The sequence below is a fragment of the Sander vitreus genome, chromosome 22 (assembly GCF_031162955.1).
Source record: "Sander vitreus isolate 19-12246 chromosome 22, sanVit1, whole genome shotgun sequence".
Taxonomy (NCBI): Eukaryota; Metazoa; Chordata; class Actinopteri; order Perciformes; family Percidae; genus Sander; species Sander vitreus.
In genome coordinates this window covers 9880515-9899463 of record NC_135876.1, presented here as the reverse complement: position 1 = coordinate 9899463, position 18949 = coordinate 9880515, and the positions used below count along the sequence as shown (strand labels likewise).

Here is an 18949-nt window from a genome sequence, read left to right as displayed (position 1 = left end):
ATTTAAAGTCCACTGACATACACTGGGAAACTGGAACAAAAAATTACATTTATCAGGCGATCAAATTCATTGCTTTACACTCAGATAGCAAAGCCAGAAGTCAGTCCAAACAGTGGCAGAAATGGGACAGTAGCAATTCATAGTAGCACGTTGTAGAAATAACAGAAACAAAATACAATGCTAACAATACAGGATGGTAAACAGTACATAACTCTTAAAATAATAAAACTTCAACATAGCATGTGTTTAAGCAAATAAATTAAAAGTTAATACTTAGGGGCATAACTGCCAAATGTGATAATAATTAGTAGTAGTAGCATGCTTGAAGTGCTTAGATCATTTACGCCACAAAGAACTGTCCCATTTTCTACCTACAGTATAAAAATGTTATTGTTTTGGCTGGCTATTACACAAGAGTGGAAGGATGTGTGTGGGCTACGAGGCGGAGATGGCTACACTGAGTCTGGCCTGCTGCTCTCCAGGAAGTGAGGTCACAGCTTTTTGGAAGTCTGCAGAGTGCTGCTGGGCAAATTGTTTTATCAGCATGGCCAAAGTGTTCTGGGTTTCTGTGGAGAAGAGACAAAATAAAGTTTAGGGATGACAGAACTACAGCAACATTACAACAGCATGTTGATACGAGTACTGTGCAGTGACTGCCTGAAGATCCTCAATGAGTGGAAAATAGTATGCCAGCTGTACTATGTTTCCTCTTGGGTTTTTCAATAACTTTAGATGCACAAATAGCTTGAACACTAAACAGTTACAGCGTTCAGTTCAGTTTAAGTTAGTGCCTTTTCAGTGCAATCTAAGAAAAACAGGACACTGAAAATGCTGCCTGGTACCAAAGAAAGCTTTACCTTCATCAACATTCTTGTTGCCAAGGACATGACTGGAAGCAGCAACTATGGGCTTCATTAGCTGCACAACCTGAAAGGGAAAATAAGATTAAAAAAATAAAATGGTAACAATGTTTAAGATTGGTGTCCAAGTCCATGAACCAAATACACACAATGACTGAGAAACCACAAGTTTCAGGATCTTCATCAAAGCATGGGAGGTTTGTAAAAACTGAATGAAGAGAGTTGAAATATGCTGTATGCATGCATAATATCTTGTAGTAATACTGTATAAAACATAACAAAATGTAATAAAAAAAAATGACTGAAGGATTGGCCCGATATTGGTTTTTATAAAGCATAGGTTGAGGTCATTCTAAACATCTGAAGCTGCTCCAGCATCAATAATGAAGAATAATCACTTTCTGCTCGTTTGTCACTAACACCTTTGTTGTACTAAGACATCAATGCCCAATACATTTCAGGCATGAGGAGAAGCATTTAAAGAGAAATTGTATCAATTGAATGAACCATGGCGCTAACACCCCTGCATAATGTCACCATGAATAGGCAAAAATGCCAATATAGTTTTAAGAGAGGCAGGGAACACATTTTCCTAGACCACATGTGGACATGGCAGTATTACTTCTTGTGTAGTAACTAGCTTGGATGCCAGTAGAGACAGACACATATTCCTCCCACACAGGGATTGTAATACCAGGTGTAAATTGTGTTTGCACTGTACCAGAGCAGGAGTGTTTGTGTAGAGCATAGCCAGGCAGTTAAACACGGTCTTGTTCTCCTCTAAGTCCTCTTTGAGGGGAAGACGAGCTACCAGAGCAGGCACAACCTGTTGGAGAGCACACCGTGTCTGTTATTATTCCAGTTTGAAGAGAATTTCCTGCTTGTGAAAAATGTGTTGTGAGCAGTAAAGATTACTTGTGGTGGCTAAAAGGAATACTATCTTGTCAGGAGAGGTGCAAGCTGTAGATTTACCTGCTCCAGAGGGACAGCATCCACATTGCTCATGATCATCCTGCAGAGTGCGGCACACAGGTTGTCAATCACCCTGAGGTCCGACTCTTTGGTCAGCATGTTGGAAAACACAGACAGCATCATGGGATAGTCTCTGGAACACGTTAACTAAGGAACAGCTGTGTGTAATGTTTGCTTTTATAAATACAATTTATTCAATACACAACACGCATCCACACTTGCAAAAACACACACAAGTAAGAAGGATACGATACACAGATGGGTCCAGTTGCCTGGGCCAGACATCCCAGTCCAAACACGCTGTTGTTGCGAACCTCGGGATCACTGTCCCTCACTCCAGCTACCAGCACGGGAAGCAAACGATTGGACAGTCGGCCTGCCACTCCCTGGCCCCCGGACACGCTCATAAGGGACTGCAGGATTTCTCCAATAGTACCCACAGAAAAGGACCGGTCAGCCACGGTGCATGTGGATTTCTTTTGAGGGAGAAAGGCAATTAATTAGTGTTATACTGACCACAAAGGCTTTACTCTGTGGCAATACACGTTGGCTAAATATCAAAAGGATTGTACCATTCAGTGTTGTAGTCCAGTCACCAACTGTCGAGTCCAAGTCAAGTCTCGAGTCCCCAGTGTTCGAGTCCAAGTCAGAGTCACGAAAGAAAAGTGAGTCGAGTCACCATTACCTGAGTTTGAGTCCTAAAGAAGAGTCTGAGTCCACATCCCTCTGTATCTTTCTAATGTGAACATGTAGTAAGGGGCACGCATCATAAACTACAGTCGCAAGTGGAGAGCACACACCCTGCCCCTGCATGAAACAGTTACAGGCTAAATATAGATATATATCAATAGCTTATATCACATTTTTATGACCTATTACTATGGTTGGGTATTGTTTTTTTCGTTTTTTTCCAATACCAGTATTTTTAAAATGGTGTTGGTGCTTAAACGGGGCCTGAACAGATACTTTAAAGTGCTCATATTGTGGTCAATTTTTCAGGTTCATAATTGTATTTAGAGGTTGTATCAGAATAGGTTTACATGGTTTAAATTAAAAAAACACCATACATTTGTTGTGCTGCACATTGCTGCAGCTCCTCTTTTCACCCTGTGTGTTGAGCTCTCTGTTTTAGCTACAGAGTGAGACATCTCACTTCTGTTCCATCTTTGTTGGGAGTCACACACGCGCAGTAGCTAGGTAAGGACTACTAGCCAGTCAGAAGCAGAGTATGACGGCGTGCCATGCTAGCAGCTAGGCTAGCATTATAACGTTTGTTTGCACGCTCGTCACGGAAATAAAGGCTGGACTACAACAGAGCTGTTTGGAGCAGTTTGTGAACAGTGTTTTCTCTGGAAGATGGTAAATCACTTTGGGGTGGACTTTGGGCTTTTTCACTTTGTAAACCTAAACATGCACAAAGCAGATATATAACACAATGGACGGAAAGGGGAAAAGCCAAAAAGCATAATATTATTATTATTATAAAATATTAGCACTTTAAAAAAAAGCAGATCACAAAACTATAGTCTGTGACATTAAAGAACAAGAGTGTTTATTGCTAAGGCCATATGCTCAAATTTAAATAATTTAAAAAAATGTAAATGTATAACAGTAACTTATTTTACCAGTAAATTGCTGTTAAATGTCCAAAACAACCACTAGATAGCAAAAGGCTTTTTTTTACACAATAATTTGGAATGCACGAGGATTTTTTTTTTTTTTTTTTTTTGTTTTTTTAAATTGCATGTGAACGCACCATAAAGTCACATCTGTGTTGTTTTTCCGACTTCATCTAACTTCCGAGTCCTATTTCATTAATGCGCAATTCCGATTACAGAAATCGGCGAGTCTGAGTCATCAGTGCACAAGTCCAAGCCGAGTCACGAGTCCAGAGAACAGCAACTTCAGTCAGACTCAAGTCTGAGTCCAGGACTCAAGTACTCCATCACTGGTACCATTATAACATTGTGATCCTACCCAAGTCCTTTATTAATAACTCCAGAAAACTACTGTATCCTTGCTGTAGTCAATAAGAAGGAGCGTTATAGATGTTATGAACTTCACAGATACAGAAAGCAAGTCAGGAGTTACAGTACACTATTAGGGATGCAGCGGTTAACCGATTTCACAGTTTAAAGCGTCACGGTTGATTAAAACGTAAAGGCTCCGCTACACCCAGTGTTATCTGAATGCACATTATGTGTAGGAGTGTGTGCAGTTCTTATTGAACCTCCTTGACAACATAAACACTCACATCAGACCACGGTCACCGTGAGTATTGACTGTCAGAGTTGTGTACAACGGCGGTGGGGTAACTTACTGCTGCAATTTTTTTTACATTACGTCAAGTAAGCAAATACCAGGAAAACACAGAGCACAGCCGGCCCCTGACCTCACGACAGCTGCAACAGGGAATTCAACCCAAGTTGGTAAGCCTGCTAGCGACTTTTTTTGTTAACGTTGTTGTTAATCGTTTGTTAGTTTGTCAACATTACCAGTTAGCTAACGTAACCCTGTTTAACGTTAACGGTAACGTTACATTTAACGCTATCTAACAAGTCAGCATCAGCCGACGATAGAGATCGCGATTATGCGATCGCAGAATTCAATGCATAATCAGCCAAAGTCCGCATATTTATGCGGGGGCCGCATTTTTTTCAAATACGCCGCACTTTCGCCACATAAATTGCCGATTCCCGCGCAAAATATGCGGGGCTTGCATGATTTCATAATCCCCGCATTTTCGTTGCAAAAAAGTCACATATATCTTAGCAGAAAGTTGAAAAATGTTGCGTTTACTTCACACAAGAGCAGCCATTTTCCCCTGTTGCCATGGAAATGATATGAAGTGACGTAATTACACGACGTGAACATCATCGAAAAGCAGGGTGTTGGGGGTAATTACTTTTTTTCTCTTTTTCATCAAACCGCAGTTTTTGCAAGTTCCCGCAATTTCATCGCATAAATATCCCGCACCTTCCATCGCATTTTTTTAAGAAAAAGTGCCGCATAATCAAGGATTTTTGCCCACAACAATCACAAAAAAACTTAGCGTTTTTCTGGAAGGACTGACTGACGTTACTTACTTACTCCTCTTCATCCCCTATGGAAAATAAGGCTGCAAAGAGATCTCTCCATTGCATTTATTCTTTGGCAACATGCTGCACATCTCCCTGTGACAGGTACATCTTGTCCGGCAGCTCATCCAACTTTTAGAAACACCAGCTAGCAGGGCCGTTTGTATCTTTTTGAGGGCCTGAAGGACAGCACTGTTGTTGCCAACTTGGCCTTTGTTTGTGTTGTGACGGAGTCACCTCTAGTTTAATTAAAAAAGGTTGATGATTGATTATATAAATCATTTTCAAAACATTCAAAACTGTTAGTGTTATTTCTGTTTCAAAAGGCAGCAATACATAACACATTCAAATCTAGAGTGTTCATGTGATTTTATACATGAGTAGTGAAATAAATGAATGCATAATAATCGTGAAACCGTGATTATTCTTCAGACTATAATCGTACCAACAAAATCTACAAGTAAATAGACTTCTAGACTTCTGTTAGACTCCAGTTCATGTCAGTTGTTCCAGACTCACAGCTTTACTCATGAGGAGAGGCAGCAGGTCATTGAGGAAAGGGGCAAAGTTGTCTGCAGGCACAGAAGAGGCCAGCAGAGGAATTCCCTCCCCAGCAAACTCCTGGAGCATAGCATCGTACTCTGCCTGAATCAGAAAACACATCAACACAAAGTACAATGTGTAACTGCAAAGTGATGTGGAAATAATGGGTAAAAAAAAAGCAGCCTATATTCTATTCTATATTTACAGTATCAATATATAAAATGATTTAAGTTTGAATCCACGGTTTGGTGGATGTTTTTATTTTGACTGTATTGGTGTAATGCGAGGGCATACACTTTAACCTGGATGGCTGCAAAAGAAAGTTAAACTCTTGCATTACCAGTTCAATGTTCCATACATTCACTTTTGAAAGTAATTTACATTAACATGTTGTATCCACAATAATTCATATTCATCAGCATATACAAACAACTTCGCTGTAATGTGGTGACACTCAAGATTAAATCACTTGTATGTGTAGATGGACTTTAATGTCCACGACTGTGTCTTTGATATGCAACAAGAGGACAGCCAACCTGTTGGTCTTCATCATCAGCTTCATCACCACCACCATCCTGACAAACGGTCTGAACAGAGAGAAAAGAGAGGAACCAATAACGGAGGGTTACGAGCATTACTTCCACCTAGGAAATATCATTTTTGTGAATGAGCATAATGAACTGAGTATTTTAGTGTCCTTAGCTATAACAAAAAAAGCCTTCATCCTAATCAGCCTCTCCTCTTCTCACCTTTTTCTTGAGCACATCACGGATGACATGGCTGATCTCCTTCAGACGATGAGGGTTTTTGAAAGCCTCCTCCTTGCATGACTTTATGACATTGTTCATGGTTTCCAGAACACCCATCACAACCTGGCGCTCATGCTCCGTTCGCACTGTTTCCACAAAGCAAGGAAGCACCACATCCAGCAACTTCAGTAGGGCTGTGGGGTGGGGGGGGGGGAACAGGACGGGGGGGGACACAAGATGCACAGGAATGAGGAGGAATAAAGTTAAAACTAGCTAAAGGCAACTGCATTGATACCTGTTCGACAGTCTTAAAAAAAAAAAAAAAAAAAAAAAGTTAGCTTGCCTCGACCTTACTGTTTTCAATGGTATATAATCTCACAGTATACTGTATATCTGCTTAGAGAACATTTGGATTTTCTCCCTTGATGTTGATCATCAATAATGACCACTTCAGTAGAAAGCAGCACCGCCCATTTCTGCATTTCCTGTAAATAATAACAGTAGCGTAGCGTTCCTGAGAAGAGAGGCTTTACCCTGGTGGTTGGCCTCGGTGGGATTCTCCTTCCACACTTGATGCTGAGCTCGACAAAACTGGCCCATGGCTCCGAATGCTGCCCTGCGGACATCCTCGTGGGGAAACTAGGGAGACACGCACAAAATGACAGAATTATGGGGTGAGAAGAGAGATTAAGCACCTGCCATTCAGAAGTGTTGTTAAACAAGACACCAAGTCCCTACTATGACCAGTGGAACTAATCTAACGTTGACCCTGACTTAGAGATGGATTGATAATTAAATAATAATAATGAAATGCCTTTATTTAATAAAAGGTAACTGTTCCTGGATACCTTTTCAAACTGATTTAAGAAAATGATTTAATGCATGGTAAGAGTTCAAGACTTGCATTATCAATCTATCTACGGACACTTCCATTTATAAACACGATGTACAAAGTGCCCTTCATGGCACATTGGACAGAGAAGGATGATGGGGCCGAACCAGCCAGTCAGAGTGACTTACATCTCTCATCTCGTAAACCTGCTGAAAGCTGGACTCCAAGAAGGGCTGGAAGGCCGCACTTTCATGGGAAACACAGCAACACAAGTTAAAACACACACATGTATGCACACAAAAGTGTCTGACAGAAAATTTGTACTACATCGTTTTAAAGAACCTATGACAAAATTAGAACAGAAAAGAAATGTCAAACTATTCATCGACACTACCTAAAAGATAACTGCACATGTAATACTCTGAGTTGCTGCAATACAGTTTCTGAGAATAGTCAGACTAGAAGAGAAATACAAGAAGCGTCATATAAATGCCGAGACTAGATCCCCTGTAAATATCTATGTTACCCAGTGCTGAATGCAATCTCTCCCAGTGCATCACAGGCATCCTCCTTCTCATCGATGTAGGCATTTTCCACACTGAACCTGAGAGATGGATAGACATGGTATCAGACGGAGTGAGAGCAAACTTTTGCTCAGGGTACAGTAAATATACATGCGTGTATGTTTGTATGTGTGTGAGACCCCACCCTGCAACATCATGGATATCTGTCTCCGGCTCATCTTCCAGAAATTCATCTACATCTTTTTGTCCTTCGTTATCATCATCATCGTCATCATCCAGCAGGACAAATGTCTTGTCCTCCTCAATGTGGGCCTGATGAGAGGACAGAGGAAGAGAATGCTCAGTGAAATGCTGTATTATTATTTATATTACTAGTAGTGATCTTTCAAAATGTGCCCGTTTGAAATGGGCCGATTGCTTGGCCTGTGGTATTGCTTATTGTAGCTTCCTCTAGAACCATTGTACCCCAAAATTATGCAATGTTACTGTAAGCTATCCGCTCATGCTCCAGGAAAGTGAAGAAAAGTTTGGTTGGTATATCCAGCAATCATGTAACGCTGGAAGCAGCAAAAAGTGAACCACAGTCCAAGCCGGTGAACCCCCTCCCGCTGCTGTACAGAGCGTTGTCAACAGCTTGCTGCATGTGACGTCTTTTGCGCAGCAGATTTTTTTGGTCGTGAATTTTTTCCTCAACCTTTATTGTGCGGTCGTTTAGTTTATTTCACAGTTTATTAATATCCAATGCCAGTGTTTCCCATACATAGGTTCTCCTTGAGCGCCCCACCCAGGTAGATTGAGACCCAACCAGGTAGATAAAATCCGAATTACGTTGTTTTTCTAGCCCCTCCCTCTCGTGAAGTCTCGCACCGCATGCATGACAGCGTCAACGCTTCACTTCAGGCTCAGAGGCTATCGTTACTAGTAGCATGCTGCTGCTGGTCTTGCCGTGAGATTAACTGTACCAATAAACCGCAGAAACACCGCAGCCACACCGCTGTGAAAGCTCCCCAAACGTCATTTATCAGAGTCTGGTTGTTCACCCTCTCTGCAGCAGTCTCGTCCACTCCATATCTTTATAATGGAGCTAACCGGAGCTAACTGGGGCTAATCGTTGCTAACCGAGCCTTTAGTTGTTCTCCGTTCCCGTATTCATTAACTGTATTTATGGCCAGTTGTTTTAATAACAGAAATTTGTTCAGATGAGATCTTAATGAGTGCAACATGGACATGTATAGTACAAAACAGAGTATTTAAGATCCCCAAAACACTTTAAAAAACGAACAATGATTCATAACAAACGATATGATAAAGAATGAACTTTAAATAGCTTTAGTCTAATATGATTTAACAATTTAACAGAAGTTAGGAGGAGACAGTGTTAAGATATATAATAACATAACTGTCTGTATGGATCATAGTATAGTTTTAAAGTTAAGTTGTCAATACATAGCAGATTTGGCTCCAGGTATTTTATCTGCTGAACCACAACATTTGACAAACCAACCAGATTTAATTGACAAAGGCTACTTCATCTGTATCTTTATGATCTTTTAGTCCGATTTGTTTATTATGCAAATAGCTATTTCTTTCTAAATGATCTGTTAATGTTGTAGTCATTGTTTTCAATAAATAGTTCATAAACCCGTTTGACTAGTTTATTACTGAACCCAGCCATCACACGCCGTGCCGTCACATCCTGCGCCACCCACCACCACAAGTAAATTCTCAACCAATGGGAAACACTGAATGCTGTCCAAACTGCTTCAAATTCAAAACCCCAAGTTGGGCTGGGTACCAAGGAAACCAAGTGTGAAGTAGATTGGATGAACGGTTCATGAGATATTTCAAAGACAGACACACGCACACACAGAGATTCCCCGATTTTTTTAGAGAGATGATTTCAAAGTGTTGTTTGTATGCTTAATACCGTAATGCCTTCATTGGACTTGAGGGCGAGCAGCATGACTGTTGTAATGGCCGGGAGGTGAGGAGTCAGGCAGTCCGGGCTGACTGTGGATACAGCAGAGTAGAGACTGTACCTAAAGGACAGAAGCACAGAGGGAGACTTTTTTTTAAAATGCATTTGTTTATTTTCCTTCAGTTTTTAAACTAACAGACTGTATGTGGTCAAGTGAGTGAAGACAACAACAAAAAAAAAAAACTCAAACATTTACACACACTGAGTTACATACGTGCAGCGTCTCAAGTCAGGGTCATCAATGGTGTCGGTGAGGTTGAGGCCCAACCGAACACACTCTGCAGCGAGAGGACTGAAGACATCTTTGCCAATGGTACGGGCCAGCACGGAGAGCGTATCTAACAGCAACAACAACAAAGGGTCAACATCCATTCATTCATGCTGTCGAGTTTGGTGTTGCAAAATATATATGTTGCCATAACAAGAGTAAAACAAAAACTACATTCTCACAAGATGTATGTATAACAAAATGCCACCAGGGTCAATTGGGCAAAATAGTTTGTTCTAAATATACATCACAACTCTTTTACTTTGCAAATCTCTGTAGTTACATACCCAAGGACTGAGTTTGCAGAGACCTCATTTCCTCTGTGGTGGTAGTCAGGAAGCCCTTCAGGCTTTCAATAACTGGAGGGAAGTAGGGAACCAGCAGCTCCTTGGCGGCATTGGCTGATAAGACAGTGATTCACAATGGGGCTTACATCACTTCACTTTGATCCAAAGAGTAACATTTTCTTCGCAAGTTTGTTTCATAGAGGACTAAGTGTTGCAGGTTAACATTACACCAACAACCCTACTTTATGTTTTTATTGAGTAGCACTTCTTCAGCCAGAAATGACCTGGCGTATTGTTTGGCTAAAGCTCGCTCGCTCGCTCACTCACTCTCTCAAATATATCCCTAAGTTAAATTAACCTATAGACTTGCAAACTGAGGCTCAAAGTCATACTATTATGTTGACTTTTACAATCTCCTTGCGTGTTCTTTGTAGTGTCTGAAGATGGACGAAAACTGAACACTGCTAAAGTGAGTTATACGTTGTTAAGCTTAACATTTACAGGGCTCGATATTAACTTTTTGAGGCACTTGTCCTTTGGACAAGTACATTTACATTTCACTTGTCCATGCACAAAAGTCACTTGTCCGGGTAAAGATTTATCATTTTATAAAATTTTTTTTGTGTGTTTTGCTAATGCAGAATTCGAACAAACCGTTGAAAGCATCCAAACACTATTAACATTAATAAAATTCAGTAGAAACAAACGTGTCCCAACAATAGATTTCCCCTTCAACAAGAAAGAAGGATCTCCAGACTCATAATACAAAGTAATACGTTAGCGGTCCGCTGACCCACTGCCCTGGGTCTAATGTTAGCGGTCCCCTATCCTACTGCCGCTGGGTCTAATGTTAGCGGTCCCCTATCCTACTGCCGCTGGATCTAACGTTAGCAGTCCGCTGCCCTGGATTGTTTGGAAAAAAAATTATTTGTTTAACATAGACGTAATGTGCAAATAACGTGAAGTAGTGGGGCAAGTAAATTTCTCTTCCAACTTGCCCAACAAAAAAAATCCACTTGTCCCGGACAAGCCTTAATGTCGCGCCCTGATTTAGCTTACATAGTAAGCCAGAAAACTTGCATGATTGCATCTGATGAATCTTTGACATCTTCTTACCTATGGCACCTATAGCAGACACAGCAAGCTCTTTTATCTTGAGGTTTTCCGTGTTGTTAAGGGCAGACAACATAGTTTCCATGAGGGTGGGCAGGTAGGGCTCAATATCTGCTCCTGTTTAGAAAAAAGGAAGAGATGATAAAAACATGTAGACCCTATTCTGACAAGAATTACCACCTAGCTGTTCTATGTCATCAACCAGCCAAGTTGCAGTTTACATTAATTTCGGTGAAGACTCATAACATATGTAGCGAAGACTTTGAAGCAATTTGATAAAAGGTATTAAGTGTATTTTTGACCAAACATGGATGCTTCACACACATTTTCATTCCGGCAGCACAGAAGATCTATACAGTCAGCACAGTTTTATGGTGGGAACTCAAGATTAGTGTCTCCAATTCAGTAAAATGTGAAATATGGTCAAAATCTCCCCTTCGCTTCTTGAGAAAAGTGTTTTTGCACAACATTATGATGTCATAACTTTTATCCTATTAGCCATTTGTGTGAAATGTCATAATCAGTTCATCCTTGAGTCCAAGTGGAGTTTTGTGCCAAATTTGAATTAAAAAAAACCCTCCAGGGGGTCCTGAGATATCGCGTTCACAGGGATGGGACGCACAGACAACCCTTTTAACCTTTTCAATACCAGATCATCTGTATAACACAAGTTTGTTGATTTGCTGTTGTTTTTCACTGGTTCATAGGAAGGTTGTTTCCTCGTGCAGGGAGCAAGGTGTGCAGGCATACTGTGCCAGTCATAAACCTTTTTTTAAGCTTACCTAGGTTCTCCATGAAGTTCTCCAGGGCATAAAAGGCCTTGGTGACATGACCAACCTTGGCCTGGTTCAAGGACGAAAGGTAACCCAGCAACAAAGGCATCAACTCTGCACAGTACTTGCTCACTTCAGGCTGGAAAGAATAGTTGGTAAAAAAGAAATTAAGAACAGAAAATAGACTAATTCTGTTTGAAATAAGTTTTTTACTATAATAATAAAACATTTTGTATTCTGTTAAACTATAGATATACATGTGCACTAATATTTGTAAAAATATACTAAGTAACCAGTACTCCCATGGTAAGGGATGCGATATTGTACTGAAATGTATATCCACTCCTACATACACAGTCCCAAGTCTGAACTGTGAGCATTCAACAGCATAAATATATAAAATATCAAAATATTGCAAATAATATCTATTTATAAACATGTTTTCTTTAAAGTAAAGGGCTCGTTTAAAAAGGCGCAGTTTGTGAATACGGGCTGTGGGCATTTTTCTGTGGATTGAACGTTTTGATACTTTCACAGTATTAATATAGCACCTTGACCTGCTTTATAATAAAAAAGAAAAGAAAAAAAAGACGTGAAAATCTCACTTTTGACAATATGGAACCTTTAAAAGCTAAATATTAACATGTAAGCAAAGGTAAAAAAGGTATGTACCATTTTACATGTTGCTGTGTTGAATTACCTGTAAATGTTCAGAGAACTGTCCCAGGGCAAAAAGGCCGGCACTGCGCACCACCTGATTACTGTCAGAGAGACTCTGGCACACTGTCTGCAGCATTGATGACAGCAACCTAACAACAACAACAGATATAAAGGTGAATTTACTCAAATCATGTTGATTCTTCCAAAGTCAGCCAACAGACCTGCCACACTATGAATATGGTTGTGTGGTTATGAAACATACATGAATGTAAAAAGCTAGACATGTCAGCTAGACATACTTGGTGCGTATGTGGTCAGCACATCCTTCAGCCAGCACAGCAAGACACATGAGACCCCCCTTCCTCTCATAGGGGTTTTCACTGGCAAGGCAGGTCTTGGCAAGAGGCATCTAAAACACAAGACACAAGGTAATACATTGTCAAGCGTAGGGTTGGGTATTGAATTCTGTACTTTTCTGGGTACCGACTGAATTATGACGGTACTACCAAGGACCGATTCACATTAAATCCAACGTTGCCAAATACCGGTAACTGAGAGCATGTAAGTGCGAGCTTATCTGTCCTCTCTGCATGTTGACAGAGAGCGGGGCTACAAAACACACACACAGAGCTGTGGTGTGAACGGAGCGAAATGATGTCACCTCAGCAGTTTGTTTAAGTCACAGTGATTCACTGCAATGCTGGTAAAGCGGTTGCAAGTGTGGTCAGACTCCACGCAGACAGCGTTCGCAGCAATACTGTATAATGGCGAGCCAAAAGCGGTATATGCCCTTGTGACAGACTGACAGGCTGTAGGTTGTAAGGCAAGGCAACTATATTTCTATAGCACATTTCAGCAACAAGGCCATTCAAAGTGCTTCACATAAAACATTAAAGACAAATTAAAAAGAGACAGAAAATAATAACAGGCTAAAATAGAATAAGATACAAATACAAGAATAAAAGTTCCAGTGCAGTGTAAGAAAAAGTTATTTTTATTGATTTAACAGGTTGTAGGGACGGGTTTGGGAGAGGAGAGGGAGGTGTTGTGTTTTGTGTGGTGTGTAAAATTTTCTTTTTGGAATTGGAATTTCAGTTTGGAATCATTTTTACAACTAAATTTAATTTTTGAGTCAAGACACTTAATGCATGTTATTTAAATGCACATGCTGTTTTAAAGATTCATCAAGACTCAAATAAAAACCTAAAAAAGAAAGTTCACCTTAAAAAAAAGGTAATTTTGGGTTTTTTCCCCCCATGCATTTGTGACTAATGTGAACAGAAATCTTTGAAATTGTTCCAGTATAGAGCGAGAATACAGTAACCGGCAGCCGGGAACTGGGCTGCAATGTATCCTATAGGACAAGTGCACAACGTCAATGTACTTCCACTAAGAGTGCTTGTTTTGCCACCGACAGTCCAGATTGTTGTTATGTGTCCAACTACTACACTATAAAGAGATGGTGAAGTTGCCGTTACCCTGCCATGCTTGTGTAACTGGCTGATGCCAGGTCAACACACAAACTTTAGCTAAAAGCATTACCTTACCTCTACTCTGTCTGCAGCTCTCAACTCTTCGAACAGCATTTCATGCAGTGTATGTATGGACTGAAGTTGTTAGGATACACTAGCTGTAGCACAACTAGCCTCAACTTCAGCCTAAACAAAAGCAGCATGCAATAAAAGTAATGAGTGTGCCCCTTCAAAGCTAATGTTTGAAGTCTCTCTAGTGGACAGAACGTATAACAACAACCACATGCTGATAGTGGCATTGACAACACAATGCATAAGCCTGAGCAGAGTAGTAAATATTAATAACAGGCTGAATTTAAGCGTTAAAAATTCAAATATTATTCAAATATTACAAAAATTCAAATGGTATTATATAGGAACATTGACGGTGTGCACTTGTCCTACAGGATTACATTGCAGCCCAGTTCGCAGCTGCCGGTTACAGCAATCTTGCTTAATACTGGACCAATTTCAAAGATTTTTATGATTATGATTAGTTAATACTTAGACACAAATGCATGGGAAAACAGGATCCAGGTTAAAAAGTACCGAAATGACCCTTTAATGTAACATATCTGTTATCATCAACAACCAGATGACTTACCAGTTGTTGAAACAGTTTCTCTGGGGGCATATGGAGCGCCATAGTGTCAATTATCTGTAAATACAGCAAAAACAATTCATCAAGATTAATCTTCCTTGCAACTCCACAGTGAATCTACTAAAGCTGTTGCAAAGTACATTTTCTTACACAACAGAAGAACACATTGTATATCAACACAAATACCTGAGCAGCACAGTGTTTGGGATTGTCATTGTCTGTGCCGTCTCCGCTGTCATCCTCCTCATCCTCTGGGTCATGCTCCCCAGGTGGGGGAGCTGCAATCAGCACAGGGAAAATGGTCTGCAGGATGGGGTTCAGCAGCTTCTGCTTCAGCACCGTCTACAAAGGAAATACAATTATGAAGATTGTTTTTATTTAGCATATATAATCAAAACATAAAAGCCAAACACTTTGGCAGTTGGCCAGTAAAGCAGAAGGTATAAATCTTTATCATCAATTAAAAAAAAAAAAAAAAAAAACTTTCCAAATATGCAAACCCAGGAGACCTGACCATTTCTGTTTCTAATGACTCATACCTGTTCTTGATCCTTGTTTTGTTTTAACTTATTTATAGTAGCATATGGTTTATTTTACCTTGCTCTTCAGCTTGATGAGGAAGGCAATACAAGAGAGTGCTTTCACCCGCAGAGAGTCACTCAGTGTGGTGTCACTGCCCACCTGACACAAACATTGAACATGTTATTAGCTGTCATTTCTGAAATTAAAATAAAATTCACAACACAACAGTGGGAAGTAAAGAAAGAATTCAGACATTCAGCTCCTACCTCCAAGCAGAAGCGGACAATCTCAGCAACATGAGGGACGATGATGGACACCTCACTCTCCATGAGCTCATTAAACACCTCCATGGCCTCGCTGGCTTGGCCCTGTGCAAACACAGACAAATGTAATAATTCGACAGGTCTGAGTGATTCATACCCTTAAATACATTTAACTGGCAACAGAAAAAACATTAAAAAAATAAAAATTAAAAAAAAACAATTTACCTGATCTGCCTTGATGAGGTGTTTCAAAGCGACAATCAGACTTGGGATGATAGAACGCATCTGGTTCTGTAGGGCAGCAAAATGTCACATCAGTCATTAAAAAGTGTATAGATCTATCCCATTTGTAATGTTTTGAATGTCTATATACTATTTGAAAACTTTTGCTGCCAAATGTCAAAGTTAAAAATGCCTCACCATCTCTTCTGAGCCAGTATATGCAGTTATGGCTGTAAGGGCGAGGATGCAGTAGTACAAAGCTGTTGGGTTGTTGTGGTCCTGCAGTACAGTACTAAACAGCTGTAGCAGCTGGCAGTAGTGAGGCTTGAAAGGCTCAGGGTTGGACTCCATCACCTTATTCAGCAGCAGGAGGCCAACCTATTAGGAAAGAAGAGCGTTAATATTCCAAGGCTGTGATTAACGAAGATCATGTCATACAATATAACAGGAGACTGAAGTATGTATTAACTCCAAACAAACTGTAACTCTTAGGTTATGAAATTAAAAACACCACAGCTGTAGCCACAGATTGCAAATTAGACTAGAGATGTTCAGCAATCATATGAAGGTCCTAATGAAAATAATAAGTTAACTGTTAAATTAGTAGATGAATGAACCGTATCTAAATTCATAGGTGTTACATGAGTCCTGTACCTGTCGTTCATGAGGGTTGCTGCTCTTGGTGGATTGATTGAGAAACTGCAGCAGGGCAGGCCAACGGTCTGGTGTTTCATGTTTGACCATAACTGCGCACAGTTGGGAGAGTGAATGTTGCACTGTGTGCCTGCAAAATAGAGATTTATAGACAAACATTTAGTTCAGGCTCATTCCTATGTCACATGTGTATGGCTGCATATGGCTATAAACACTTGAGATAACATGTTATATGTGTCATTTACAACACATCTGGTTAATTTAAGACACAATAGGTTAATTAAATAAACTGAATAGCTTACTCTGTTTCCTGCATGAAGGCCTGCAGCACCACTGCCTTAAGGCTGCATGAATGAATAAGGGCAAACAATTACGACAATGTATTTTCAACTTAATTTCAACTATAACTGGGTGTAGTGTAAATTCTTCAATGAAAAAAAAAAATCTGTGCACCTTTCTCTATCATTAGGGATAATCTTCTTCCAGTGTTTCTTCACTCTCATCCTCAGCATCACTGCAGCTGACTGACGAATCTAAGATGTACAATCAGGTGAAGATTTCAGGTAGTTTACAAAGATGAAAGCACACAAGGACAAATGCTGATACCCATCACTCACTATTTCACTCACACACACACACACACACACACACACACACACACACTCACACTCACACTCACTCAGGAAATTATACTTATCCAATAGGATAAAACATTTCTCTCACTGCTCACACAGTACCTGAGGGTTTTGGGAGCCACTCATGACAGCACATAGTGCTGGTATAATGGCTGGGTCTTTGAAAGCCTGTTTCAGCTGGGCGGTGGCCTAAAGGGGGACAAAAGAGGTCTGACCAAGTTAGACTGGCTGCCACAAAGCTACATTATTGTAGAAATCACAGGGCACCAACGCACATTACAAAATGCAGTCAACTGACTCAGCCCGAGGCCTGAATTAATTTTTTTTTGGAACTAAGTTTAAGTTATCTAACGTTACATGACATCTAATAACGTTAGAACACATTGGTGCTGGTGACATATCATGCCCAACTGCTTGACAGTCAGCCAGCCGTTTATTACCAGACGTTTATTTCGCTAGATTAACGTTACTTCGATAACCGTTAGTTAACGTTAACTGTTAGTTTTCAAACTTGGCGTCTGCCTAACAAACTACCTAGCTAGCTAGTAATGTAGCTAAATGCTAACTTGAAAAAAAAGTTATTTGTGGCTTTAACGTTACCTGCTGAATGGCAGCATTATCGGGCTGTGTCAGCTGTAAAAGAATTCGTTCAAGTTCCTCGGTCATCTTGACAGCTCAGAGCTAACGTTACCACCTTTAGTTAACCTGTTGTGACCGTTAGCTGTAATATTTCTAATTAACCGGTTTAGATGAACGAGTTGTCCTTCTGTGTTGTGGTTACCAACGGTGTCCCAAGTATGTTACAGCTGTCAAATATGTAAAGAGAGCCTCTCTGGGCAGGTCTTATCGCTAGCTACCGAGTTTGCTGTAAAAAAAAAAAAAAAAATCTCTTTAAAAAAGTCGGATACGTATGAAGCTATCAAGCCGAAAAGGAGAGTCTGACAGATTCGAACCCCCTAGCTCGGTCTGGTCCGTTTAGGCTTCAACTGCCAGCACGCGGAGCAGAACCGGCCAGGAGTTCCATGTGAGTTGAGTTAAAGGGACCTGCTGCTATCAGTGTGCATTCAGTCTGACAAAAACAAACAGAGCCACCAAGCGGAGAGGAGGGCGTAGTGCAACCAATCTAAAAGAGTGGTGGAAAGTGACGGAGAAATTTATGGAAGTTGTCGTGCAACATTGAGTTACTTGTACATAGACCTACTTTAGTATTATACTAACTGTTATGCTACTTTATACTTTTACTTCACTACATTTAAAAGATAGTGTACTTTTTATTCCAGTACATTAATCTGACAGCAATATTTACTCACTTTGCAGACTCATGCTTTACATACAAAACATATTTGTTTGTATGATATTTATCATTATACTCAATTACAAGTTTATTAGGTATACCTAGCTAAAACTGATGCAGTCGAATACAACTGCCCTGCAAGCATACTACCTTCATGAAAATTATAACATATTATCGTTTTTCGAACTTTTTAGAGAGGTGTTGATTTAAGTGTTTGGTAATTTTGGAGGATGACAAAACTATCTGTTTAGGTCAGGTGTTTGTGTACAAAAATGAATATTAGCTTATATAATTATCTCAAAATTCAATATCAGTCTCTATTGGTCAGACTATAGTCTTCCTTTGCCAGACCTTCCTCCACAGCGCTGCGGAGGAGCGTCTGGCTAGTCCACACGGCATTCTGGGATGGGAGAAAAACGTGCTCTGGTTTATTGGCATTTCTTTAAACCAATCACAATCGTCACAGTGCCTCTGCAAAATAGCCTCGGGAAGGAACTTGTTTTGGTGGAACATGTGTACGTTCAAAAGTTGCTTTAGTCGTGCGACAGAAAACCCACGACGTTCCACTTCCGGGATTGCTCCGTTGCTGCCGGAAATTTCGCTGGATTTTA

General features: G+C 40.3%; 1 protein-coding gene across 1 annotated transcript; it reads right to left on the bottom strand.

Moving 5' to 3' along the window:
- Positions 1 to 28: 28 nt before the first annotated feature.
- On the bottom strand, positions 29 to 18081 carry ipo4 (importin 4). Its single transcript, XM_078280538.1, has 30 exons — positions 17645 to 18081; positions 17147 to 17233; positions 16863 to 16942; positions 16712 to 16753; positions 16410 to 16539; positions 15954 to 16133; positions 15759 to 15824; positions 15537 to 15638; positions 15346 to 15429; positions 14935 to 15090; positions 14752 to 14805; positions 12936 to 13045; positions 12677 to 12785; positions 11986 to 12115; positions 11207 to 11320; positions 10091 to 10204; positions 9750 to 9873; positions 9485 to 9596; positions 7742 to 7869; positions 7560 to 7637; positions 7222 to 7279; positions 6735 to 6840; positions 6202 to 6395; positions 5989 to 6039; positions 5429 to 5554; positions 2082 to 2308; positions 1833 to 1965; positions 1582 to 1686; positions 858 to 927; positions 29 to 566 (listed from the first exon to the last, which is right to left on the bottom strand). Exons 1-30 carry the CDS (start codon positions 17708 to 17710, stop codon positions 436 to 438), a joined length of 3267 nt encoding a protein of 1088 aa, XP_078136664.1. The 5' UTR covers positions 17711 to 18081; the 3' UTR covers positions 29 to 435.
- Between the last annotated feature and the right edge of the window lie 868 nt (positions 18082 to 18949).